At 39.9% G+C, this 27,011-nt stretch overlaps 3 protein-coding genes across 3 annotated transcripts; all 3 read left to right on the top strand.

Moving 5' to 3' along the window:
* Nucleotides 1-40: 40 nt before the first annotated feature.
* LOC140877648 (uncharacterized) lies at nucleotides 41-1,618 on the top strand. Its single transcript, XM_073281188.1, has 3 exons — nucleotides 41-106; nucleotides 362-863; nucleotides 1,248-1,618. The coding sequence occupies exons 1-3, from the start codon at nucleotides 41-43 to the stop codon at nucleotides 1,616-1,618; spliced, it is 939 nt and encodes a 312-aa protein (XP_073137289.1).
* Nucleotides 1,619-2,606: 988 nt separating this feature from the next.
* Nucleotides 2,607-4,141, top strand: LOC140877647 (uncharacterized). The gene is made up of 3 exons (XM_073281187.1): nucleotides 2,607-2,910; nucleotides 3,040-3,368; nucleotides 3,923-4,141. Exons 1-3 carry the CDS (start codon nucleotides 2,607-2,609, stop codon nucleotides 4,139-4,141), a joined length of 852 nt encoding a protein of 283 aa, XP_073137288.1.
* Nucleotides 4,142-4,237: 96 nt separating this feature from the next.
* On the top strand, nucleotides 4,238-4,618 carry LOC140877646 (uncharacterized). The gene has a single exon (XM_073281186.1). The coding sequence runs from the start codon at nucleotides 4,238-4,240 to the stop codon at nucleotides 4,616-4,618; it is 381 nt and encodes a 126-aa protein (XP_073137287.1).
* The last annotated feature ends 22,393 nt before the right edge of the window (nucleotides 4,619-27,011 follow it).

The following is a 27,011-nucleotide window of genomic DNA, read 5'->3' as shown; positions in this document are numbered from 1 at the left end:
GCATGAAATTTGAATTTTTGAAATTTGAACTTGCGCTCAGATGACACCTCGACGTGATCCCCAAGAACCTCCTCCACCCCCTCCACCAGTTTATGTTAGGGCTCAGGTGCTAGCTGGCCTGGCTCGTATCTTAGAGTAGCATGCCGAGGCCCGGAGGGCTAGACCTGGTGCGGTCTATGAACAGTTCAGGAAGATGGATCCTAAGGATTTCTTTGGTACTACGGATCCGATGGTAGCGGAGGGCTGGATTCGCTCACTAGAGGCGATTTTTTGCTACATGAATTTGGGAGATGCGGATCGAGTTCGCTGTATGACCTTACTTCTTAAGGATGACACCGCCTTATGGTTTGAGGGTGTGTAGAAGACTGTTGACATTATCACACTGACTTGGGAAGCATTCAAGACTCTCTTCTATGAGAAGTACTATACAGCTGAGGTGAGGGCGCAGTTGAAGAAAGAGTTCATGAGTCTCCGGCAGGGAGATCTATCTGTGTCCGAGTTTGTTCGGAAATTTGAGAGGGGCTGCCACTTCGTGCCGTTGATAGGGAATGACGAGGTGGAGAAGTTGCAGCACTTTGTTGCGTGTCTGAGGCCAACTATTCCTAGGGATGTGATGATGGCTGAGCCAGTGGATTATGCAGCAGCTATCAACAAGGCTATGAGGTCCGAGCAGTCTTTGAAGGACATCAGTGCCAAGGCTCATGGCAAGAGGGCCTTTACTCATCAGGGTCACCCGCAGCAGCATGGCAAGAAGCCATATCAGGGACAGCAGAGGCCCCAGGGGCACCATCAGGCCCAGAGTCCTGCTCCTCCCAGGGCTGAGGATAAGCCTATTTTCCAGACATGCCGCCATCCGCATTTTGGTAAGTGCTTGATGAATGCAGTAGTGTGTTTCAAAAGCAAGAAGCCGGGCCATATGGCCAAGTATTGCCCGGAGTTGTAGAGGCCCGTGCAGGATCGAGTGTTCGTGATGCAAGCCGAGGAGGCCGACCCAGACACCACACTCATCACAGGTAACATCTTAAGTTTTCTTGGGTTAGAGCAGTTGATCAATTTAATGATACATGTGGTTTTAAGTTTTCTTGTTTGGGGTCAATAATTTTGTAGCATGTTGCATGTTTGAGGAATTTGACTGTATTAGCATGCGTAGTATGTTGTTTGGGATTTGATGACTTAGAAGGAGACTAAGTAGAACTTGTGTTATTTAACTTCAATCTTTTCTGTGGATGTATTAACCGTTAATGCAGGTAGGATTGTAGTAGCTGGTGTAGCCACTAGAGCCTTGTTAGATGCGGGAGCTACACATTATTTTATTTCGGAGGCATTCACCCGTAAGTGGAATATTGAGTATGAGGAGTTGTTGGGTGGTTTCACAGTGACCATCCCATCAGGGGAAGAACTGTCCACGAGGAATATAGTGAAGATTCTTGAGCTTTTGCTGCAAGGGCAATCAATGAGTGCCAATCTGATAGTGTTGCCCATGCCTGAGTTTGACTTGATACTTGGGATGGATTGGATGACGAAGAATGCTGTGGTGATTGATTTTCAGCAGCGATCAGTGCTGGTCAGACCGGAGGGAGAGGAACCATTCTGGTTCGAGGCTACTAGGAGTTCGTAGAGGACTCAGATCATATCTCTCATGCAATCTAAGAAGTTGGTGCATGATGTATGTGAGGCATTCTTAGCAAGTGTGTCTCTGACAGAGTTGCTAGCACGTCCGGATATTTCAGCTGTGGACGTGGTCAGGGATTTTTAGGATGTGTTTCCGGATGAGGTTGTAGGTATTCCACCAGATAGAGAATTCGAGTTCTCTATCGACTTGATACCGGGTACTGTGCCAATCTCAAAGGCACCGAACAGACTAGCTCCCACAGAAATGAAGGAACTGAAGGAGCAGATTCAAGAGTTTCTTGATAAGAGATTCAGACGCCCTAGTTTATCTCCATGGGGCGCGCCAGTCCTCTTTGTGAAAAAGAAGGACGGAAGCCTAAGGTTGTGCATTGATTATCGAGGGCTGAATTGAGTGACGGTAAAGAACAAGTACCCGCTTCCTAGAATTAAGGACCTCTTTGATCAGTTACAAGGAGCTTCTGTGTTTTCGAAGATTGATCTTCGTTCGGGATATCACCAGTTGAAGGTGAAGGAGTCTGATGTGTTCAAGACAGTGTTTAGGACTCGTTATGGCCACTACGAGTTCGTCGTGATGCCGTTCGGGATGAAGAACGTGCCCACGGTCTTCATGGATGTTATGAACCGCGTGTTCAAGCCGTACTTGGATCAGTTTGTCATTGTATTTATTGACGATATCCTCATTTACTCGAAGGATAGAGAAGATCATACCCAGCATTTGAATACTATCCTAGGAGTACTCCAAGAGAGGAAGTTGTATGCTAAGTTCAAAAAGTGTGAATTCTGGTAAGAGAGAGTACCATTCTTGGACCATATTATTTCCAAGAGTGGAGTGGAAGTGGATCCTTCTAAGGTGCAAGCAGTGAAGGAGTGGTTTGTTCCAAGAAATGCATCGGAGATTCATAGTTCTCGGCTTGGCCGGTTACTACCAGAAGTTTATCAAGGGCTTTTCATCAATTTTGGTACCCTTGACAGCGATGACCAAGAAGAATGCAAAGTTTATTTGGAAGCCAGAGTGTCAAGAGAGCTTTGATGTGTTGAAGGAAGCTCTCACGACAGCACCAGTGTTAGCTATGCCATCTGAAGAGGGAGATTTTATGGTTTACACTGATGCTTCCAAGTTGGGACTTGGGGCAGCACTTATGCAGCGAGATAGGGTTATCGGTTATGCTTCTAGGCATTTGAAGGAGCATGAGAAGAACTGCCCTACTCATGATTTGGAGTTAGCAGCGGTGGTGTTCGCTCTCAAGATTTGGAGGCACTATATCTACGGAGAAAAGTGTAAGATATTTACCGACCATAAAAGCCTCAAATACTTCTTCACCCAGAAGGAGTTGAATATGAGACAGCGGAGATGGCTAGAGTTGGTGAAAGACTATGACTGCGATATTAGCTACCACCCGGGTAAAGCTAATGTAGTCGCAGATGAATTGAATAGAAAGTCAGCAGTGATTGCCTCTATGACGGTGTCTAGACCTCTGCAGGATGAGATTCAGAGATTCGGACTAGAGCTCTATGCCAAGGGTAGAGCTCCTAGATTGTCAGCTTTGTTAGTGCAGACTTTGTTGTTTGACCGTATCAGAGTTGCTCAAGCAGTTGATGAGCAGTTGGGTAAGTGGAGACAGAGAGCAAAGGAGAAAGACAGTGGTTTGTATTCTATAGTTGATGGGATTGTGAAGTTTAGAGGTCGTTTTTGGATTCCCGCAGGTGATTCTCTGCGAGATACTATCATGGGAGAGGCATATACATCGCCGTACTCTATCCACTCAGGGAGTACAAAGATTTATAGGGACCTTCAGCAGTTGTACTGGGTGCAGACATGAAGCGTGATATCGCTCGTTCAGAGTGCTTGACATTCCAGCTATTCAAGGCAGAACATCAGTGACCTGCAGGGTTGCTTAAGCCACTCCCTATTCCAGAGTGGAAATGGGAGAATATTACCATGGATTTTGTTGTTGGCTTGCCGAGGACAGTGAGAGGTTCGGATGCTATTTGGGTTATTGTAGACCGTCTAACTAAGTCGGCGCACCTCTTACCTGTGAGGAAGACCTTCACTATGACTCAGTATGCGGAGCTGTATATTCGGGATATAGTCAGACTACATGGTATCCCTGTTTCCATTGTGTCTGATAGAGATCCGCTGTTTACTTCGTCTTTTTGGAAGAGTCTTCATTCCGCTTTGGGTACGAAGCTTCTGTTTAGTACAACCTTTCACCCGCAGACAGATGACCAGTCTGAGAAGGTGATTCAGATTTTGGAAGACCTTTTGTGGGTTTGCGTTATTGATTTTCAGGGTAGTTGGGAGTCGAGGCTACCACTAGTGGAGTTTGCATACAACAACAGTTTTCAGGCCACCATTGGTATGGCGCCTTACGAGACACTCGATGGGAGACCTTGTAGTTCACCGGTATTATGTACCGAGATCGGTGAGAGGTCAGAGTTTGGATCCGAGATTGTTCAGCAGACTGCTGAAGTTGTAGCCAGGATCCGTGATAGGATGAGGATTGCGTAGAGCAGGCAGAAGAGTTATGCCAATCATAGGAGGAGAGAATTGGAGTTCTGAGTGGGTGATCATGTCTTCATTCGGGTCGCTCCTTTGAAAGGCGTGATGAGGTTCGGAAAGAAGGGGAAATTGGCTCCGAGGTTCGTTGGACGTTTTGAGATTCTTGATAGAGTGGGGATGTTAGCCTATAGGGTGGCCTTGCCGCCTAATCTAGATGGAGTACACAACGTCTTCCACGTATCCATGTTTAGGAAGTACATCTCGAATCCTTCTCATGTGCTTAACCTTGAGCCTCTTCAGTTATCGCCTCATATGACTTATGAAGAGAGACCTGACCGGATTATGGAAAAGCAGGAGAGGAGACTCCGTAACAAGACTATTCCAATGGTCAAGGTTAAGTGGTTGAATCATTCAGATGAAGAGGCAACTTGGGAGACAGAATCAAATATTAGGACTCGCTATCCAAAGCTATTTGGTAAGTTCTAATTTCGAGGACGAAATTCCTTATTAGGGAGGGAGGAATTGTAGCACCTAAGATTTCATAATTTAAATTCCATGCCTAAAATTCTTTTTTAATAATAATTATGATTTTTATTGCTTGGAATTAATTGCTTACATTTCCTTTAAAGTGTAAGTGCTCAAATATTTTAAGTTCTTTATTATTGAAATTTTTGAGACAGTGGCTTCCGGTTCCGGCGTATGGCGATGGTGGATTTTGGCGGTAAATTCCAAGAATTTATATTTTAAAAGTTTAGTAGGGAGGTAGGAGGAAAATTTAGAAGGGAATTTAAAAGTTAGAAATTTCCGGGTATCAAAAATCATTTTCCTTAGTATTGCAATATTGGGCTTATTCTTTGACTTTTTCGAAAATTAGAATTTTCATAAACGCGGATTAGTAAAACTCAATTTAATATTTTTGATTAGGAGTTTTTAAACTTAGAAATTTTATTAGTGTAAGTTAGTAGGTAAAGTAGTACTATAAAGTTGTACTATAGAGTTGTACTTTTAAAAGCACACTCACACCTACTTCTACATGCTTACACCTATACATACACACATGTACACACAACACACAACTTTTAAAACACACACTTAAATTATTTTAATTGGAACCCTAGCCACCCAACCCCTTACTACCCGATCCCTCACTCCCTTTTCTTCCCAAACCCAATCGGCCGTTTCTTCCCCCTCCAACCTTCAGCTGTTGCCGCTGCCCGCCACCTAGGGAGGTCCTTCTAGCTGTGGTTTTAAGTGTTTCAGCCCTCTCCCCTTTCCTTGGTTCGAAATTTTGGTAGAAAAGGGTTAAGGCAAGTATAAGTGGTTTCTTTGGGCATCCAAACAAGTCATGGAAATTTTTTTTTTTTTGAAAAATCGCATTTTCTTTTATTATTTATTTAAGTTTAGAGGTTAGGGTCGTTTCACAGGTAGTTGTGTAATACTTTTTTCAACAAGTGCATGAACACTGCAGGTGCGCTCGTCAGTCCAAAAGGAATCACTATAAACTCGTAATGACCATACTTTGTATGAAATGATGTCTCAAAACATCCGCATCTTAAACACACAATTATTGATACCCTAACCTCAGATCAATATTGGAATACACAAAAGTACCCTGAAGTTGGTCGAACAAATCATCAATGTGCGGCAAAGGATACTTGTTCTTAACCGTTGCTTGGTTCAAAAGTTTGTATTCAATACAGAGATATATGGAACCATCCTTCTTCTTGATGAAAAGTACTGGCACTTCGCAAGGTGAAACGCTCGGTTGGATATATCCCTTATCCAACAAATCCTGCAGTTGCTGCTGCAACTCCCTCATCTCTGCTGGTGCTAGATGATAAGGTGCAAAAGAAATCGGCACCATCCCGGGCACAATCTCGATCCTGAACTAGACTTTTCGAACAGGAGGAAACCTTGGAATCTCATCCAAAAAGACATCTGGGTACTCGCAAACTTCTGGTAACTCCTCAACAGACCTACTACATGTGGAAATATCAATCGCATAGATAAGGTAGCCTTCCTCACCCGCCTCTAAAGCATGACAAGCCTTCAGAGCTGATACCAGAGGAAGAAGGGGCCGCGCTCCCTCACCATAGAAAAATCAACTGTCGCCCTCAATCGGACGAAATTGATTAACCTTTTGATAACAATCCACAGTAGCTCGATAAGAAGTCAACACGTCGATACCCAAAATACAGTCAAAATTCTCTTTCGCTAGAATCAAAAGATTCGCTGATAACTCACAGCCCTCAAATTCTGTAATGCCCCAAAATTATCTTAATAAACTTTATTTGAGATAATCAAAGATTTTAGAAGTCGAGGGCCGATTTGATTATGATCAGGGACTAGAATGCAATTTTTGGAATTTTCAGGGACTAAAATGCAATAAATGGATTTATTAGATATTTAAGCTTGTATTTGACTCATTCTTCACTTCATCCCCTTCCTCCATCTCTCCTCCCACCATGGAAATCACCCCTTTCATTTTCCAAGGTTTGGGATTTCCATTTTTGATCGATCCATCCGATAGAATTGATTTCTGACTGGATATCTACGATCACAGCGATGAGTGCTGAAACGACTACTACTAATAAATGCGGAAATACTTTTTTTTTATACTAAAAATAATACTATATATATACGCCCATACATATATGTATAAACATAAAAGAAATAATATTAATACATAAAAATAGCTTAAATACTCGCTGAAAATATCATTATGCATGAAATAAAAATACTAAGTTTGATAATGAAAAATTCCTAAAAATAGAAGGAAATGAACTTGTTTAAAAAAAACTCAACATAATAAAAATAATTGTTTCTTAAACATCAACTAAAATCTGCGACGGTCACAGGGTCCACTACCAGCTCGCTCATACGTCCTCGCCACCGGTAGGAGCAATATTATAATCATCTGACTCACCTGCACCATATAAGCGTAGTGAGCCTAGGGGCTCAACATGTGTCTAACCCTTTATAGCAAGGTTAAAAATAATGCAACACATAATCATACTAATACATATATGTGTACATGTATGCATGAATAAAATATTTCATCATCTTGCCATAAACATCACTGATCTTATTCTTGAACATAAGCATACATAATATAGTTGAGCACGACATTTTGAAACATAATATGGTCATATCCGTAAGTGTGACTAAATCTGTGCCGACTGATCAGTCTCCTGAACCAACGTACGTGGCGGCGATAAATCACCTCTGTGCTGGTAGTAAACTACCTCTTAACATAAATAGTGGATAACCACCTCTGTGCAGTCACACTACTTCAATTCCCATCATAAAAATATTTTTCTCAACACTTGATCATAATCATAACATGTAAATTTTTCATGAATGCATGCACTGAAAATATGTCCGTAATATATATTTAATTTATTTTCATAATAAATATACTTATATTTAAAATATAAACTTCATGCATAAAATAATTAAATATATATTCCGGACTTAGTTATTTTTCATGGGTTGGTCCAGACTGCTGATCACTCACTTTAAGCCCATTAAACTTAAATAAAAGCCCAATAATCATATCTTAGCCCAAATAACTTAATTAACTTAACTGGGCCTAAATAAATTATTTAAGCCCTTTAACTTAATTAAATCCAATAAAAATATAGACTGGACAAAAAATCCAATGACTGGCCCAAAAATTCCCATGGGCTCCCAAGCCCATAAAAATCATTGAACTAACTTAAATAAATTATTTAAGGCCTAAATAAAATTATTTAGAGGCCCAAATAATTTTTTAACAAATTTTAAAGCCCAAAAATCAATTAAAACATTAATTACTTAAAAATTAAAATATCCAAGCCCGGCCCTCCTAACCCAGACCCGAACCCAACTGACCCGACCCACTACACTACTAACCCGACCCAGGCCCCAACCCGACCCGAGAAACAACCAAAACCCATAACCCGATTCCCCCTTTCTTGCCCTCGGCTCGGCCGTGAGCAGCAGGCCTTATTGGCCTGCTGCCGGCCAGCTCCGGCCGCCCTTGGCCGGAGCGCCATAGCCCAGACGTAGCCCACGTCTGGGCGGTCCTAGCCTAGCCCCTGAACCCAAGCCATGCAACCCAGGAAGGAGAGACCTAGCCCTTTCCAAGCAATCCTAACCTACGCCGATCTGCACACCTAACGACAAAACCCGATCGGCCTAGTAATTCTCAGACCCAAGCCCTGCCATGGTTCGACTCTAGGAATCCTATCGGACCCACGAACCATCAGCCACAGTCCTGGACCGATCCATGTAAAAAAAAACGTGAATATGCATCAAGAAATTTGAAGGGAACGAGGGACATGCATGGTGTATCATCAACTTTTGCATCCATTCACATGTAATCCGAATCAATAATAAAAAAAACAGTAACAAACTTGTAATAGCTCATATGGTGTCCAAGGGAAGGAGTTAAACATGCCTTTATAATTGTTTGAAATAGGTTGATGCGTATAAGGGCTCCGGGACGACGAACGGACCAAAATCCACCAAACTTGAGCTTGATCGGCTATGGGGTTGATGTTTTCTGTCAAAAACGATGGTGGAGGCTGATGAAGAAGGGTGGGAGGCGGCTAGGAAAGTTTTTGATCGGTTGAAGGAATTAGTTTTAGGTTTAAATTTTTGAGTAGATAATAGTTTAAATAAATAATAATAATCAACATAAAGATAATATACCAACAAAACTTTATTTAAAACTCCTAATAATAATAATAATCTGATACTAAAACTCAAATCCCAAAATATTAATATAGGGAATTTTTAAATATTAATAAAAGTCATTAAAATGACTTATTTTGGCTAAAAATCAACTCTTAATATAAATATATAACTAAATACTAAAATTTTCTTGACAAAATACCTTAAAATATTATTTTAAGGCTCATAAAATTCATAAAATATTTTTGGCTAAGAATTTTGGTATCTCATCCGTCCACGGTCCCGTCTACGCGATCAAAACAATTAATTACTTAAAAATCTAAAAATACCATAATTGCAGGTTAAATGCTAAAATAAATTTAAATCATGCATATATTTCACATAATATCACATAAATACATTTAACCCCAAATATAAAATTTAAATAATTATTTTCCTTAATTATGCATGCAAATTTACGTATTAAAAATTTTCGGGTGTTAAAATTCTCCCCCCCCCCCCCCCCCCTTAAATTGAATTTCGTCCTCGAAATTGAAGTACTTACCCGAATAGCTCTGGGTAGCGAGTTCTCATGTCGGCCTCGGTCTCCCAAGTGGCTTCCTCCTCGGAGTGATTCAACCACTGGACTTTGACCATCGGTATGACCCGCGTCCTCAATCTCCGCTCCTCTCTGGCTAAGATCCGAACAGGTCTCTCCTCAAATACTAGATCCGGTGCTAAACTCAAAGGCTCGTAATCCAGTACATGTGCCGGATTCGAGACGTATCTCCGCAGCATGGATACGTGGAAGACGTCGTGCACTGCTGCAAGCCCTGGCGGTAGTGCTAATCGTTATGCCAAAGTGTCAACTCTCTCCAAGATCTCAAATGGCCCAATATATCTCGGATTCAGCTTACCTCTTCGACCAAATCTCATCACCCCTTTCATAGGTGATATCTTCAGAAACACATGATCCCCAACAGCAAACTCAAGATCTCTTCGTCGAGTATCAGCATAACTCTTCTGACGACTCTGAGCAGTCCTCATACGATCTCGAATCTGAATCACAATGTCTGCAGTCTGCTGTACAATCTCGAGACCAAGTAGAATCCTCTCACCGACCTCATCCCAATGCACGGGAGATCTGCATCTTCTCCCGTAGAGAGCTGCATAAGGAGCCACACCAATAGATGCCTGGAAACTGTTGTTATAGGTAAACTCCACTAACGGCAATCTGGTCTCCCAAGAGCCCTGAAAATCAATGACGCAAGCTCTCAATAGATCTTCGAGAACCTGAATCACTCTCTCAGACTGCCCGTCTATCTGGGGGTGGAAAGCTGTACTGAACAGTAATCTAGTCCCCAATGTTGTATGCAGACTCTTCCAAATCGCAGATGTGAATCTTGGATCTCTATCAGATACAATAGAAACTGGTATGCCATGCAGTCTAACAATCTCCTTGATATAAAGCTCTGCATACTGGTTCAAAGAATAAGTAGTCCTCACCGGCAGAAAATGAGCTGACTTAGTGAGTCTATCCACGATCACCCAAATAGCTGTACAACCTCTGACACTCCTCGGAAAACCCACTACAAAATCCATAGTGATGTTCTCCCACTTCCACTCCGGAATGGGTAGAGGCTTAAGCAACCCTGCCGGACGCTGATGCTCTGCCTTGACCTGCTGACAAGTCAAGCACTCAGATACAAATCGACCAATATCTCTCTTCATGTCGGGCCACCAATACAACGTCTGCAAATCTTTATACATCTTCGTACTTCCTAGATGAATGGAATACGGAGATGTGTGAGCCTCTGTCAAGATCTCGGTCCTCAACCGATCAATGTTTGGTACCCACATACGACCTCGATACTAAACGATGCCATCCATGATAGTATAAATGAGACTACCCTTGGCTTCATCTCTCTGCTTCAACCGCTGTAACTCCTCATCCGTAGGCTGTCCCTCTCTGATACCATCTCGAAGATTCGGCTGTACTACTAAAACTGCCAAACTCGGTGCGTGACCGCCCGAATAGTATTCCAAACCAAATCTCTGTATCTCCTCCTAAAGTGGCAACTGTACTCTCAAACAGGATACCACTAAAGTCTTTCGACTCAATGCATCGGCCACCACATTAGCCTTGCCCGGATGGTAGCTAATGTCGCAGTCGTAATCCTTCACCAACTCTAGCCATCTGCGCTGCCTCATGTTCAACTCCTTTTGGGTGAAGAAGTACTTAAGACTCTTATGATTGGTGAAAATCTTGCACTTCTCACCATACAGATAGTGCCTCCAGATTTTCAAAGCAAAAACCGCTACTGCTAGCTCCAAGTCATGCGTCGGATAGTTCTGCTCATGAATCTTCAACTGTCTCGATGCATAGGCAATGACTCGCGTCCGTGTAAACCACTAACTCCTCATGTGGAACAGGCATCGCCAACACTGGCGCAGATGTGAGTGCTTCCTTAAGTCGATCGAAGCTCCTCTGACAGTCTGAACTCCATACAAACTTCGCATTTTTCTTGGTCAAGGAAGTCTAGGGTACTGCAATAGAAGAAAAGCCGTTGATGAACTTCCAGTAGTAGCCTGCTAAACCCAAGAAACTGCGAATCTCTGAAGCATTCTTTGGAATTCCCCAATCCTGCACTGCATGTACCTTCGTCTGATCCACTGCTATCCCATCTCTTGAAACTATATGGCCAAGAAACGCCACCTGCTCTAGCCAAAACTCGCACTTACTGAATTTTGCATACAGTCGATGCTCCCTTAAAGTCTGCAATGCTATCTGCAAGTGCTGTCTATGCTCCTCAATGCTCCTCGAGTACATCAAGATATCATCAATGAAGACTATGATAAACTGATCTAAGTACGGCTGAAATACGCGGTTCATGAGATCCATGAAGACCGCTGGAGCATTGGTCAATCCAAACGGCATTACTAAGAACTCGTAATGCCCATAGCGTGTCCGGAAAGCAGTCTTGGTCACATCCGCATCTCTGATCCTCAACTGATGATAGCTAGATCGCAGATCGATCTTAGAGAAAACCGAAGCTCCCTGCAACTGATCAAACAAATCCTAAATCCTTGGCAGTGGATACTTGTTCTTCACTGTGACTTTATTGAGCTCTCGGTAATGGATACAAAGCCTCATGCTACCATCTTTATTTTTCACAAACAACACAGGAGCTCCCCAAGGAGAAAAGCTAGGGCGAATAAAGCCCTTCTCCAACAATTCCTGAATCTGCTCCTTCAACTCTTTCATCTCTGTCGGAGCGAGTCGATACGGTGCCTTAGAGATAGGCACAGTACCTGGTATCAGATCAATACTGAACTCCACCTCTCTAGCTGGTGGAACTCCCAAAACGTCCTCCGGAAAGACATCTGAAAAGTCACAAACCACCTCTATATCTGACAATGATCTGCTGGGTGGTTCTGATGAAGTGACCACACTGGCGAGAAACCCCTGGTAACCACGTCTCAATAACTTCCTCGCACGTGTATAAGAAATCACAGGCGAGATCTCACTGCTCGGAGATGCATAGAAAACAAACTGGTCGCCCTCCTCTGGTTTCACTGCCACTGTTCTGTACCGGAAATCAATCACTGCTCTGTTGACCGACAGCCAATCCATACCCAAAATCAGATTGAATCCAGTCAACGGTAAGACCACTAAATCTGCCCTGATGGTGCGCCCCTGTAAATCCATCTCCAAGCCTCTGCAGATACTAGTGGTAGAAAGAACCTGTCCAGAAGGCATAGTTACGTCATACCCTGTTTCAGTAAACTCGGGCTTAATGCCTATCCGTCTGATAAACTCCAGGGAGATAAATGAATTCGTAGCTCCCGAATCTAGCAATGCATACATGGAGGAAACTCCTACTAGAATTCTCCCTGCACGCAGAAAATCCCAACAATCGCAGACTAAACTTACTCTCTCCCAATAAAAGTTATAAAATATTTCTCTTAATTAAACACAAGTAATAAATACATCTTACTCTAATCATGCAATCAGGAAACCCATGCAAATTAAAATCATGAAGTAAATTCCCAAAAATTTCTTAAAAGAATAAGTTAGGATATACCGGTGATTAAGGAGGTATCTGGGTCTGCCTCCTCAGCCTGCATGACAAACACCCGCCCAGTGGTGTTCTTCTTCCTTGGGCAGTTGTATGCCACATGCCCTGGCTCCTTGCAGTGGTAGCAAACATTGGAACCGATCAAACACTGACCTGAGTGAGGCCTCTGACACTGCGGGCACAAGGGAACTACTCCTGTCTTAGGGGCCCCGCCCCTCTGCTGCTGCTGTGGCTGGTGCCCTTGAAGCCTTGGCTGCTGTCCCTGCTAATTCGGACCCTTAGGCGGCCCAGTAAACTGCTTCTTCGCAGGAAGCTGCGAAGATGGTCGATAAGCTCCTGGCTGAAACTGCCTCTTGCCCTGCTGTTCCCTCTGCATCTCACGTCTCCCTTCTTCAGAAAGCAATGCTCGGCTAACTGCCGCCTCATAAGTAGTGACATCCAACATGCGAACGTCATGATTGATGTCAGCCCGCAATCCATCCACAAACTTTCTCAATTTATCCGGTGCACTATCAGCAATAAAAGGCACGAAGTGACACCCTCTCTCGAACTGGGTGATATAATCCACCACAGAATTGTCCCCCTGACGGAGACTCATGAACTCCCGGATCATGCGGCTGCGCACATCCTCAGTGAAATACTTGGCATAGAACATATGTCTGAACTCTATCCAAGTCAAAGTAGGTAGGTTCACGCCTCTAACGGCGCCCTCCCACCATGAGGCTGCATCCCTTCTCATCATATATACTGCACACTTGACTCTATCCACATCTGTAATCCCAATGTAGTCAAAGATAGACTCCAGTGATCGGATCCATCCCTCGGCAATGAGCGGATCATTGGTGCCTGTAAACTCCTTTGGTCCCTTCTTCTGGAACCGCTCAGCCACATCCTCATCATGGGTAAGCCTAGGTCGTGCAGTTTGCTGCTCAAACAAAGCAGTGATCCCCGCCATCATATTTGCATTGGCCTGCTCCAATGCTGCAAGAGGGTTCTGTGGAGGTGGAGGTGGAGGTCCCCCGCGTCTGTTAACCTGTCTCAGAGGCATTCTGCACCACCACATATTTCTTTACGTAAATCTCAATGCATAACTTAAGGGTTCTAAAAGTTTTCTAACATGAAAATCTTAAATCATTACATATGCTCCTTATAATTCATCAGAAAAAATTTAAAACTTACAGACCGATAGTAGGATTTCTGAGCTTCACGTGGCAGTAGGACACCCTCCAAGGACCGCGCTCTGATACCAATTGAAACGACTACTACTAATAATTGCGGAAATACTTTTTTTTTATACTAAAAATAATACTATACATATACGCCCATACATATATGTATAAACATAAAAGAAATTATATTACTACATAAAAATAGCTTAAATACTCGCTGAAAATATCATTATGCATGAAATAAAAATACGAAGTTTGATAATGCAAAATTCCTAAAAATAGAAGGAAATGAACTTGTTTTAAAAAAACTCAACATAATAAAAATAATTGTTTCTTAAACATAAACTAAAATCTGCGATGGTCACGGGGTCCACTACCAGCTCGCTCATACGTCCTCGCCACCGGTAGGAGCAATATTATAATCATCTGACTCACCTGCACCATATAAGCGTAGTGAGCCTAGGGGCTCCACATGTCTAACCCTTTATAGCAAGGTTAAAAATAATGCAACACATAATCATACTAATACATATATGTGTACATGCATGCATGAATAAAATATTTCATCATATTGCCATAAACATCACTGATCTTATTCTTGAACATAAGCATACATAATATAGTTGAGCACGATATTTTGAAACATAATATGGTCCTATCCGTAAGTGTGACTAAATCTGTGCCGACTGATCAGTCTCCTGAACCAACGTACGTGGCGGCGATAAATCACCTCTGTGCTGGTAGTAAACTAACTCTTAACATAAATTGTGGATAACCACCTCTGTGCTGTCACACTACTTCAATTCCCATCATAAAAATATTTTGCTCAACACTTGATCATAATCATAACATGTAAATTTTTCATGAATGCATGCACTGAAAATATGTCCGTAATATATATTTAATTTATTTTCATAATAAATATACTTATACTTAAAATATAAACTTCATGCATAAAATAATTAAATATATATTCCGGACTTAGTTATTTTTCATGGGTTGGTCCAGACTGCTGATCACTCACTTTAAGCCCATTAAACTTAAATAAAAGCCCAATAATCATATCTTAGCCCAAATAACTTAATTAACTTAACTGGACCTAAATAAATTATTTAAGACCTTTAACTTAATTAAATCCAATAAAACTCTAGACTGGCCAAAAAATCCAATGACTGGCCCAAAAATTTCCATAGGCTCCCAAGCCCATAAAAATCATTGGACTAACTTAAATAAATTATTTAAGGCCTAAATAAAATTATTTGGAGGCCCAAATAATTTTCTAACTAATTTTAAAGCCCAAAAATCAATTAAAACATTAATTACTTAAAAATTAAAATACCCGAGCCCGGCCTACCTAACCCGGACCCGGACCCAACTGACCCGACCCACTAAACTACTGACCCGACCCGGGAAACAACCAAAACCCATAACCCGATTCCCCCTTTCTTGCCCTCGGCTCGTCCGTGAGCAGCAGGCCTTCTTGGCCTGCTGCCAGCTAGCTCCGGCTGCCCCTGGCTGGAGCGCCGCCACCCAGACGTAGCCCACGTCTGGGCGGTCCTAACCTAGCCCCTGAACCCAAGCCATGCAACCCAGGAAGGAGAGACCGAGCCCCTTCCAAGCAATCCTAACCTGCGCCGATCTGCACACCTAACCACAAAACCCGATCGGCCTAGTCATTCTCAGACCCAAGCCCTGCCATGGTTCGACACTAGGAATCCTATCAGACCCACGAACCATTAGCCACAGTCCTGGACCAATCCATGTAAAAAAAACGTGAATATGCATCAAGAAATTTGAAGGAAACGAGGGACATGCATGGTGTATCATCAACTTTTGCATCCATTCACATGTAATCCGAATCAATCATAAAAAAAACAGTAACAAACTTGTAATAGCTCATATGGTGTCCAAGGGAAGGAGTTAAACATGACTTTATAATTGTTTGAAATAGGTTGATGCGTATAAGGGCTCTGGGACGACGAACGGACCAAAATCCACTAAACTTGAGCTTGATCGGCTATGGGGTTGATGTTTTCTGTCAAAAACGATGGTGGAGGCTGATGAAGAAGGGTGGGAGGTGGCTAGGAAAGTTTTTGATCGGTTGAAGGAATTAGTTTTAGGTTTAAATTTTTGAGTAGATAATAGTTTAAATAAATAATAATAATCAACATAAAGATAATATACCAAAAAAACTTTATTTAAAACTCCTAATAATAATAATAATCTGATAATAAAACTCAAATCCTGAAATATTAAAATAGGGAATTTTTAAATATTAATAAAAGTCATTAAAATGACTTATTTTGGCTAAAAATCAACCCTTAATATAAATATATAACTAAATACTAAAATTTTCTTGACAAAATACCTTAAAATATTATTTTAAGGCTCATAAAATTCATAAAATATTTTTGGCTAAGAATTTTGGTATCTCGTCCGTCCACGGTCCCGTCTAGGCGATCAAAACAATTAATTCCTTAAAAATCTAAAAATACCATAATTGCGGGTTAAATGCTAAAATAAATTTAAATCATGCATATATTTCACATAATATCACATAAATACATTTAACCCCAAATATAAATTTTAAATAGTTATTTTCCTTAATTATACATGCAAATTTACGTATTAAAAATTTTCGGGTGTTACAAGTGCTCCGTTTGGAAGTAAGTATATCTTAATTCTGAGAAGTTTGAATTTTTTGTCGTTGTTAGAATTGATTTATATTCGGAGAGGATGATTATGAGATAGCTGTGATAGTATATCTAAGACGGTTCAAAGATCTAATGACGATCGGAATTGATATGAATTTTCTAGTTATTTTCAAAAATTGGAGTTTTAAGATGTGTTGGGATTGGATTTGAAATGATATGAATTGGTTGAATTGAGTTTATTGAAATGATATATTGCTGTCTGCGTTTCCGGTTTGACCAGTTTATAGCCGTTATGCCGTCAGTTTGAGTTTTGGATATCGTTTTGATGTTTTGATCGTATCGAGTTTAATCAAGCTTTTGATGTCGATATTGATCCTTATGACTTATTCTGATAGATTGAATTGAAGTCAGCAGAGTTGTGAGATAACAACTTTGGTCAGTTTGGAAGATTGAAGTCGGTACAGTATCGATTCTCTTTTTATCGATTGAAGAAGTTGATTGAGTTTTGAATGAGTTTGATTGGATATTGACTATTATCCTTGCTATTTGATTTCAGATTGAAGTATCTTCGAAGCGAATAAGGTAAAAGACGACTTAGACTTGAATGGAACGATTAACTCGAATTAGACTTGATTCGAGTGTTCCAAAGAAATCACATACTTGCATGATTGAATGCTTATTTGAAAACATGATTGAATGCTTAGTTGAAATCATGATTGAATGCTTATTTGAATTGGTTATTGAATTTATGATTAAATGCATGAGATGACATATGCATTCATATTGATCCGAATGATTATTCATTTTGAATTAAACGATCTGGTGATTATAGTTGAGTGGCCTTGTAGGCGAATTACTACATGTGCGGAAATAACTCTCTATAATGCTCCGGAGTCTAGAGGATTAAAATATGCCTCGTCCACCTCGAGAGGGTAGTCGGTGTGATTGTTGGATATTTTAACCTCGGGATCCCAAACCGAAGAATGAAAGAAGAATTCCATTTGATTATCTGAGTCTGATAATCCAGAAGTTTTACAGACATGCATATCATTTTAATTCAGTAGTTGAATGAATTACTTGAATTATATCTGAAGTTGATATACGAGGTGAATTGATGCATATCATGTTTGATATGTTTATTTGATATAGCATGTTGTCTCTTTTACTAGGAATTGTATTCTCACCGGATTATCCGACTGTTGTCTTATTTTTGTATGTGTGCATGGCAACAGGTGGGGCAGGACCGAGTCAGAGATGACAAGGATAGATTGAGATTGAAGATTAGAAGTGAGACTTCGAATTAGAATTGGAAATGCATGTCAATCTAGATTATGTTTTGAAATCATGTTAGAATTCGAATGGGTTGTATTTGATTTTGAAGTATTGAATATTAGAACCGAATTTGATTGATGATTATTGATTATCGAAGATAGTTTGTATGCTGATTGCATGTTGTTGAATTCAGAATTGAGAATGTTAGATTGATATTAGATTGAGTTGAATTGTTGATTTTGAGATTGGAAGCATGTTGAGTTTTCTGGAAAATTTTTGATCCCACGGTGCGCTCGATCCCATGATTTTCTGAGATCGAGCGCATCCCCTGAAAATATTGAGGCAGAGACTTGCACAAAATGGTGCGCTCGATCCTGGCTTTTTGCCAGATCGAGCGCGGCACATATTATTTTCTCGGCAGAGAGTTTCAAAATATGGTGCGCTCGATCCTGGACTTTTATAGGATCGAGCGCAACACTGTTCATCAGAAAAATAATTTTTTTTTGTTATTTTTTTAATGTCTTATCTTTTGGCCTTTGATTGATTATCGATAGGACTAACTCTTGATTAGATGATTAGAATCGGGGTCTCACATTAAGTGGTATCAGAGCGATAAGTTTCTGGACTTTATTTCTAGAAGTGAGCGGGGTAGATTGAGTCCGCTTGAACTTAATTTCTCGCATGTGATTGATTAATTCTATGATTGAAGAATGTGCGAGCATGCTTTTGTTGGAACACACGTTCTTTAATCACACGATGTGATACCCAGAGCAGCGGAAGTTAAAAAATTTTATTTTTCGATATGGAACGATTCCATATCGTGGGTATCAAATCCAAACGATTAAAATCTTGCAAGTAAAAATAAAAATCACAATTAATTATTTTTACCTCTTCAAGCAATGGCTTGATTATGGACTCCAACAGAATTTAATCTGCTCTTCTTGTAAATCCCGTGAATCGATGACTTGCTCGATCAATCTTCGAAATCAGGTCCACGAATAGAAAACAGAAACCCTCTGATTGATTGCACTAGAAATCAATCAGATGTTTATCGTAGAGAATAAATGATTTGATCTGTCAATTCAGTAAGTGACTTTTTAGAAAAATCACAGACCGAATTTTCTCAAAAAGGGAAGAGGAGAATTCGAAAATTCCCCTAGAATAATATGTAGTATTTTCGAAAATCACAAAGTGGAATTCTTGTGTAATTTTCGAAACCTACATATATATATATATATATATATATATTTTATAGACTGAATTAAGTTATAATTGTATTAGGACACTAACTCTTTAGAGCCCACAATCCATAACTTAAGCCCAACAAGCCAAGCCCGTTATTATAGAAATTAATATAAAATTCATCATGACTCCGATTGATAAACCGATTTTACCAATGTGCACAGAAACCATTTCTGCACCTTTTAAAGTCAAGATAATTTTTCTGAATCCGAATTCATTGATTTCCAAAAATGCCCATCCCTATGTCATTTTAGGAAATTTCACTCCCTTTAGTTAAGAAGTACAACTTCTCTTTCGTTAAATCTAACTCTTTAAATTTAACTATCTCAACGGGATTTAGTAATCTATTACTTGTGTGACCCTCAATGGTTTAGGGATACAGCTAGCCGTGGGCTCACAACTCCTTGTGACTCGGAACAACAATTTCCGACTTACCCATCGAATCATGGTAAGAGCGTCTAGCAACATCGCCCCATGATTCCCTAGGTATCACTGATAGTGCCTGCAAGGACCAGTAGGTTTTGGTTAGCGTACAGTACGGTCCCTTCATCCATATATCCCGATCGAATCAACAACCATTGGTACATCGAGAGTCGTTCAAGATTCGATAACTATGCAATGCATCTTGAAGATCAAACAGTGACATCGCATGTGCTACTAGGAAACCAAGTAACCTAAAGCACATCATGTACTCTTGCCAGAGATTTGTCACACTAATATCTCCTCAGATCGCATAGGATATCCACACTCGCAAGCATGTGGTGAATCCTTGACAACAAAGCATCGACTCCTATATGTGTCGTAACTGTACCCAATCCGACACCTGATGACCCTTTAGAGTCGGTAAACGAGTCAAAGTACAGTACTAGCATATAGAGTCTCAATGATTTTTCAAGTAGTAAGGACTAATTGTGTACAACCAAAACCGCGGACTTATCCACTCAAATAATAATAACCACTTGGAAAGTCTGAATAGGGTAGTTCGATCATTCATCATATGAATATCCATTTTCATGCTTTGAAAATCTTCATGTTTATTACCAATGAAACGTGGTACTTGGAATCACAAATGTTAGTCTCAATCTCGAGCGATCCTTATCCTTATTAGCGGATAGCTCAATTGACTAGGAACTGTTTAGAATATACAGTGACTATAAGATGTGTTTCATAATAGTGATATCTCTTTATTCACTATCTCATCTTACTTACACTATAGTATATTCAAGGTCTTTATCAAAACAACAATAGTATATCACAATATAACAATATGAAGAAAGATAAAGAAAATGCCATTAATTAATGTAAATTATATTAAACAAAGATTGTTTCTACATAGAGTCATAAAAGCCCTTAGCCACAAGTTGGTTAACCGGGCACCCACTCTTTCAATCTCCCACTTGCCCTAAAGCGAACTAGTCATACTACGTAATCCCATTGCTTCGCGATTTTTGTCAAACAATGGTCCTGGCAAGGGCTTAGTAAGTGGATCAACGATATTGTCTGTAGAGGCCACTCTCTCGACAGTGATGTCTCCTCTTTCCACAATCTCCCGGATGATGTGGTATTTCCTTAGTACGTGTTTGGATCTTTGATGAGACCTTAGTTCCTTTGCCTGAGTAGCGGCACCAGTGTTGTCGCAGTACACCGAAACTGGACCAACAGCTTCAGGAATTACGCCCAACTCTTGGACGAAATTCCTCATCCAAACGGCCTCTTTAGCAGCAGCTGATGCTGCAATGTATTCTGCCTCAGTGGTGGAATCTGTTGTGGTGTCCTGCTTGGAACTCTTTCAAGAGACAGCACCGCCATTGAGCATGAATACAAATCCAGAGGTTGACTTGAGTCATCCACGTCGCTTTGGAAGCTAGAGTCGGTATAGCCTTCCAATTTCAATTCTATTCCTCCATAAACCATGAATATATTCTTAGTCCTTCTCAAGTACTAAAGAATATCCTTCACGGCTTTCCAATGCATTTGACCGGGGTTGGTCTGATATCTGCTTATGACACTCAGAGCAAAGGCTACATCCGGTCTGGTAGATATCATCCCATACATAATACTACCTATGACTGACGCATATGGTATGTGTGTCATTTTCTCTATCTCTTCGTCAGTCTTGGGACACATAGACTTGGATAGAGAAACTCCATGACACATAGGTAGATGTTCTCTCTTGGAATCATCCATTGAAAACCTTTTCAATATAGTGTCGATGTAGGTTTCTTGAGTGAGTCCTATCATTCTCTTAGATCTATCTCTATATATCTGTATCCCTAGAATATAGGAGGCCTCACCCAAATCCTTCATCGAGAATCTACCTGATAACCATATATTTGTTGACTGCAACATCCCTACGTCATTCACAATGATTAGGATGTCATCAACATAAAGCACTAAGAACGTCACCGCATCCTTAACTACTTTCTAGTACACGCACGGTTCCTCCGGGTTTTCGATGAAACCAAAGTCCTTTATTGTTTCATCGAATTTCTGGTTCCAACTTTTTGATGCTTGTTTGAGACCATATATTGATCTCTGAAGCTTGCATACCTTATGCTCGCTTACCATAGATGTGAATCCCTCAGGCTGCATCATATAGATCTCTTCCTTAATGTTTCCATTAAGAAATGCAATCTTCACATCCATTTTCCATATCTCATAGTAATACCATGCTGCTATGGCAATAAGGATTCTTATGGACTTGAACATTGCGACTGGTGAAAAGGTTTCATCATAGTCAACTCCTTGTCTTTGAGTATAACCTTTTGCTACCAATCGTGCCTTGTAGGTTAGTACCTTACCATCAGGCCCAAGTTTTCTCTTGTAGATCCATTTACACCCTATTGGAACAATTTCATCGGGAGGATCTACTAAAGACCAAACTTGGTTTGTATGCATCGAGTCTATTTCCGACTGCATAGCTTCAAGCCATAAATTCGAATCCGCATCAGAAATTGCTTCCTTGAAGTTTCTTGGATCACATCCAATGTCGGGTTCACTTTGATCCCCTTCAAGAAGAAGACCATATCGAATAGGAGGTCTAGAAATTCTCTCGGATATCCTAGGTGTAGGCGTGTCCACTGAAGGTTCTTGAGGTGTGGGATCGTTATTTTGTATCTCGGGTTCTTCTCGAATTTCTTCGAGTTCCATCATCTTGCCTTTTTTATCTAATAAGAACTCCTTCTCCATGAAGGTGGCATTCCTCGAAACAAACACTTTTGTTTCAGTAGGATGATAGAAATAATATCCGATTGAATTATTCGGATATCCTACAAAATAACATAAAGTGGATCGACTATCCAACTTATCTCCCACTGTCTGCTTCACGTAAGCAGGACATCCCCAAATTCTCAAGTACGAATACTTAGGAGCTTTGTCATTACATAACTTGTATGGAGTTTTATTCACTGCTTTGGTGTGAACATTATTCAACAATAATACCGCCGTTTCAAGTGCATAGCCCCAAAACGAAGGAGGGAGCTCAGTTAAGCTCATCATAGATCGAACCATGTCCAACAAAGTTCGACTGCGATGCTCCGAGACACCATTCAGCTTAGGTGTCATAGGAGGAGTCCACTGAGAGAGAATCCCATTCTCTTTTAGATAGCTCAAAAACTCGGTACTTAAGTATTCTCCACCTCGATCCGATCGAAGTTCTTTAATACTTTTACCTTGTTTGTTTTCTAATTCAGCCTTGAATTTTTTGAACTTTTCAAATGATTCAGACTTATATTTCATTAAATATAAATACACATATCTAGAATAATCATCAGTAAAGGTAATGAAGTAGGTGTGACAAAATTTAGTACCGATATTAAATGGTCCGCAAACATCTGTATGGATCAAATCCAACAGATTTTGAATACACTCAGGCTTCCCTTTGAAAGGAGATTTAGTCATTTTTCCTTTTAGGCATGACTCACAAGTAGGTAGAGAGTTAATATCTGACATGTCAAACATGCCCTCTCCCACTAGCTTGTTCATCCTCCTTGAGGAAATATGACCTAGCCTAGCATGCCAAAGGTTTGCCGAGTTTTGACTATCTTTTTTCCTTTTATTTGTTGTTACCGGTTTATCAACATATTTAATTGGAACGTCTTTTAATTTTAAGTTATAGAGATCGTTTTCAAGTTGTACATTTCCAATCAAACATTCATTCTTGTAAATATTGCAAATCCCATTCACAAAATTACAAGAAAAACCATATCTATCAAGTATAGAAACATAAATAATGTTACTAAATCTGGCACAAATAAAACATCTATCAAAAATAACTTAAAATTGTTCTGCAAAACTAAATAAACGTCTCCCACTGCTTTGGCTTCAACTCTGGAACCATTTCCAAGCCTCAGCTGGGTCTCACCCATCCTAATCTTACGACTTCTTGTCATCACCTACAAATCATTGCAAATGTGAGATCCACATCCGGTATCCAATACCCAAGAAGTAGTATTAAGTGAAACATTTATTTCAATGTAAAATATACCCTTTGCAGTTCGCAACTGCTCGAGGTATTCCTTGCAGTTACGTTTCCAATGACCGGGTTTCTTGCAGTGATGGCAAACATCTCCAGATATGTTCACGTTTGAAGCTTTTGTTTTGCCCTTCTTCTTTGGTACAATTTTCTTGGGTGGGGCAGAATGTTTCTTACCCTTTCCACTTGGCTCCTTCTTGGAGTAAGAAGAGGAGCCAACCAAGAGTACTGGTTTTTCCTTCTTTAATGTGGCCTCATAAGACACAAGCATATTGACCATCTCTTCAAGGGTGGCCTCTATCTTGTTCATATTGAAGTTCACCACAAATCCGTCAAACGACGAAGGAAGTGAAAGAAGCAATAAGTCCGTATTCAATTCATGCTCCAATGTCAAATCGAGTGTTACCAACTTCTCAATTAGCCCAATCATGTGTACCCCATTCTCACGGACAAAAGTCCCATCTCGCATGCGGCATGTCATGAGCTCTTTGACGGTGGCATACCTCTCCGACCTTGACTGAGCTTCAAAAAGTTCCTTGAGATGCATGTGTATGTCAGCAGCATTCACGACATCCTCAAATCGCCTCTGGAGTTCATCAGACATTGAAGCTTGCATATAGCATTTAGCCTTGATATCATGGTCCCACCATTGATCATGTTTTGCCAATTCTTCCGGACTTATATTAGCCGGTGCTTCCTTTGGAGGATTCTTTTCTAACACGTAGAAAATTTTCTCCGAGTTTAGAACAATCTTTAATTTATGGAACCATTCCGTATAGTTTGCGCCAGTCAATTTGTTTTGTTCGAGAATTGAGTATAGTGGATTGCGCGAATTCATTGTAATGAAATACTGAAAAGAAACAAAAAATAATCAGTGATTGTTTAATTAATTATTAAGACATAAAATATGGCGAGATTTAATTTTATGAATTTCACTCCCACTATTTTAACGATATCACTACCCTCTAGTGAAAACGAGAAACTTGTTTTCTTAGTGGGAACATGGAGTCCAATTGACAAACTATAGTCCCGAATAATATCAGCCAACCATAATTTTCAAAAGGTATAGCCCAATTGCTTCCAAAGCAATCCCCATGTTTTTTTTACCTCATGTCAAATAAGGGCCCAATAATATGACGCCGTTTATTGTGACATGTCAAGATAACCCATCAATATTAAGTTGTGATGGACGGTCGCCATGTGGATCCCCAATAATATGAGCCAATCCCATGGGAGTTTCACCCAACTTACAACATGTGTCGATCCAATGTACAGCTTTTCGACGAACGGGCCCCCCCAATAATATGAGCCGGACCGTGCCCGCAGGTAGTATCTCATACATTGATCGTTGATAGAAGGTAGGAACATTTAAACAATATTTAAATTCCCTTTTGTTAATCTTGATATCAATTTTAAATCATATTTAAAATCAGAGATTTTTAATTTTGAAAAATTCGTCTCATCAATCAACATTTGTATGCTTGCGGGATTCATGCAATTTAGTTCTAAACATGCATACAACTATAATATCAAATATTATATTTAGGATGATCAACTCCAATACTAATCGACCTGTGGTTGCCAATCACGAGTCTAAGTCCAATCCTAGGTGATATGCAAATATGCAATGCAATCCTATTACATTGAGCTTCTAATTTACATTTCTTCGGTCTTTATTGTCTGTTGGGCCCACCTTTGTCTTCAAATCTTTATCTCCCACTAAGTCTAATAAATTTACAATAAATTTTGATGACAAGTAGGGGATACATATTTAAGGATGGGAACGGCCCCATAAACTAGGCTCACTTTTTATTACAAATGACAATTCAAATTGGGCCATAAACCAAGCCCATTAATAAAACCCAACAACAATAAAACCAAATGTAAACAACCTAACAAACACCTACAATATTGGTCATGACAATTGATCATCCTTTTATCCAATAATTAATTCAATAATTAAATAATTGGATAACATGCAATGGCATCATAATTAAAAAGATAAAATCAAATTTTATCTTATCCTTTCATAAGATCATATCTTATCATCAATTGTACCAAAATAATTATTTTTATAAAATCTAATTTAACGGATAAAATATAAAAATTTTCAAAAAATTTAAATTTATCCAAAAATCAATTTTAAAAATTTCGGACTCAAACAATTTGACCCGACGCCTCGTGGACCAATCAAAAACAATTTTCGATCGGACCAAAAACTAAAATTTCAAAAATTTCAAATTCTTAAAAAATTACATTTTTTTTTTCGGACTGCCCGGGACATTTTCGGGCAGCCCCGCCTCCACGTGGGATAGGGCTGCCCACGTGGAGGTGGGCATTGATCAAGTCGCTGCCTCGGGCAGCGACAATCGCGGCCCGTGATGCCCTGTTTCCTTCAAAATTTTAATTTAAAAATTCATTTTGTTTTCAAAAAAAAAAATAACCGAGGCTAAAAATTTTGTACAATCGATTAATTTTAATCGTTTGATCAAAGAACGACCTGGCTTTGATACCACTGTTGGAACACACGTTCTCTGATCACACGGATGTGATACCCGGAGCAGCGGAAGTTAAAAAAATTTTATTTTTCGATATGGAACGATTCCATATCGTGGGTATCAAATCCAAACGAATAAAATCTTGCAAGTAAAAATAAAAATCACAATTAAATATTTTTACCTCTTCAAGCAATGGCTTGATTATGGACTCCAACAGAATTTAATCTGCTCTTCTTGTAAATTTCGGGAACCGATGAGTTGCTCGATCAATCTCCAGAATCAGGTCCACGAATAGAAAACAGAAACCCTCTAATTGATTGCACTATAAATCAATCAGATGTTTATCGTAGAGAATAAACAAATTTGATCTGTTAATTCAGTAAGTGACTTTTCAGAAAAATCACAGACCAAATTTTCTCATAAAGGGAAGAGGAGAATTCAAAAATTCCCCTAGAATAATATGTAGTATTTTCGAAAATCACAAAGTGGAATTCTTGTGTAATTTTCGAAACCAACACATATATATATATATAATTTCTAGACTGGATTAAGTTATAATTGTATTAGGACACTAACCCCTTAGAGCCCACAATCCATAACTTAAGCCCAACAAGCCAAGCCTGTTATTATAGAGATTAATATAAAATTCATCATGACTCCGATTGATAAACCGGTTTCACCAATGTGCACATAAACCATTTTTGCACCTTTTAAAGTCAAGATAATTTTTCTGAATCCGAATTCAGTGATTTCCAAAAATGTCCATCCCTATGTCATTTTAAGAAATTCCACTCCCTTTAGTTAAGAAGTCCAACTTCTCTTTCGTTAAATTTAA

This window comes from Henckelia pumila, chromosome 2 (genome assembly GCF_033568475.1).
Source record: "Henckelia pumila isolate YLH828 chromosome 2, ASM3356847v2, whole genome shotgun sequence".
NCBI classification, from domain to species: Eukaryota; Viridiplantae; Streptophyta; class Magnoliopsida; order Lamiales; family Gesneriaceae; genus Henckelia; species Henckelia pumila.
The sequence above is the reverse complement of the archived record's forward strand: the minus strand, read 5'-3'. Positions and strand labels throughout refer to the sequence as shown.

Bases quoted from the DNA above. Each gene is read 5' to 3' on its own strand.
- LOC140877648 (XM_073281188.1), top strand. From the start codon at position 41: ATGACACCTCGACGTGATCCCCAAGAACCTCCTCCACCCCCTCCACCA. The intron at 107-361 runs GTGCTAGCTGGC...GAGGGTGTGTAG, and splicing joins CAGTTTATGTTAGGGCTCAG to AAGACTGTTGACATTATCAC. The intron at 864-1,247 runs GTAAGTGCTTGA...CCGTTAATGCAG, and splicing joins ATGCCGCCATCCGCATTTTG to GTAGGATTGTAGTAGCTGGT.
- LOC140877647 (XM_073281187.1), top strand. From the start codon at position 2,607: ATGACCAAGAAGAATGCAAAGTTTATTTGGAAGCCAGAGTGTCAAGAG. The intron at 2,911-3,039 runs GTAAGATATTTA...ACCCGGGTAAAG, and splicing joins CTATATCTACGGAGAAAAGT to CTAATGTAGTCGCAGATGAA. The intron at 3,369-3,922 runs GCATATACATCG...ATTGATTTTCAG, and splicing joins GAGATACTATCATGGGAGAG to GGTAGTTGGGAGTCGAGGCT.
- LOC140877646 (XM_073281186.1), top strand. From the start codon at position 4,238: ATGAGGTTCGGAAAGAAGGGGAAATTGGCTCCGAGGTTCGTTGGACGT.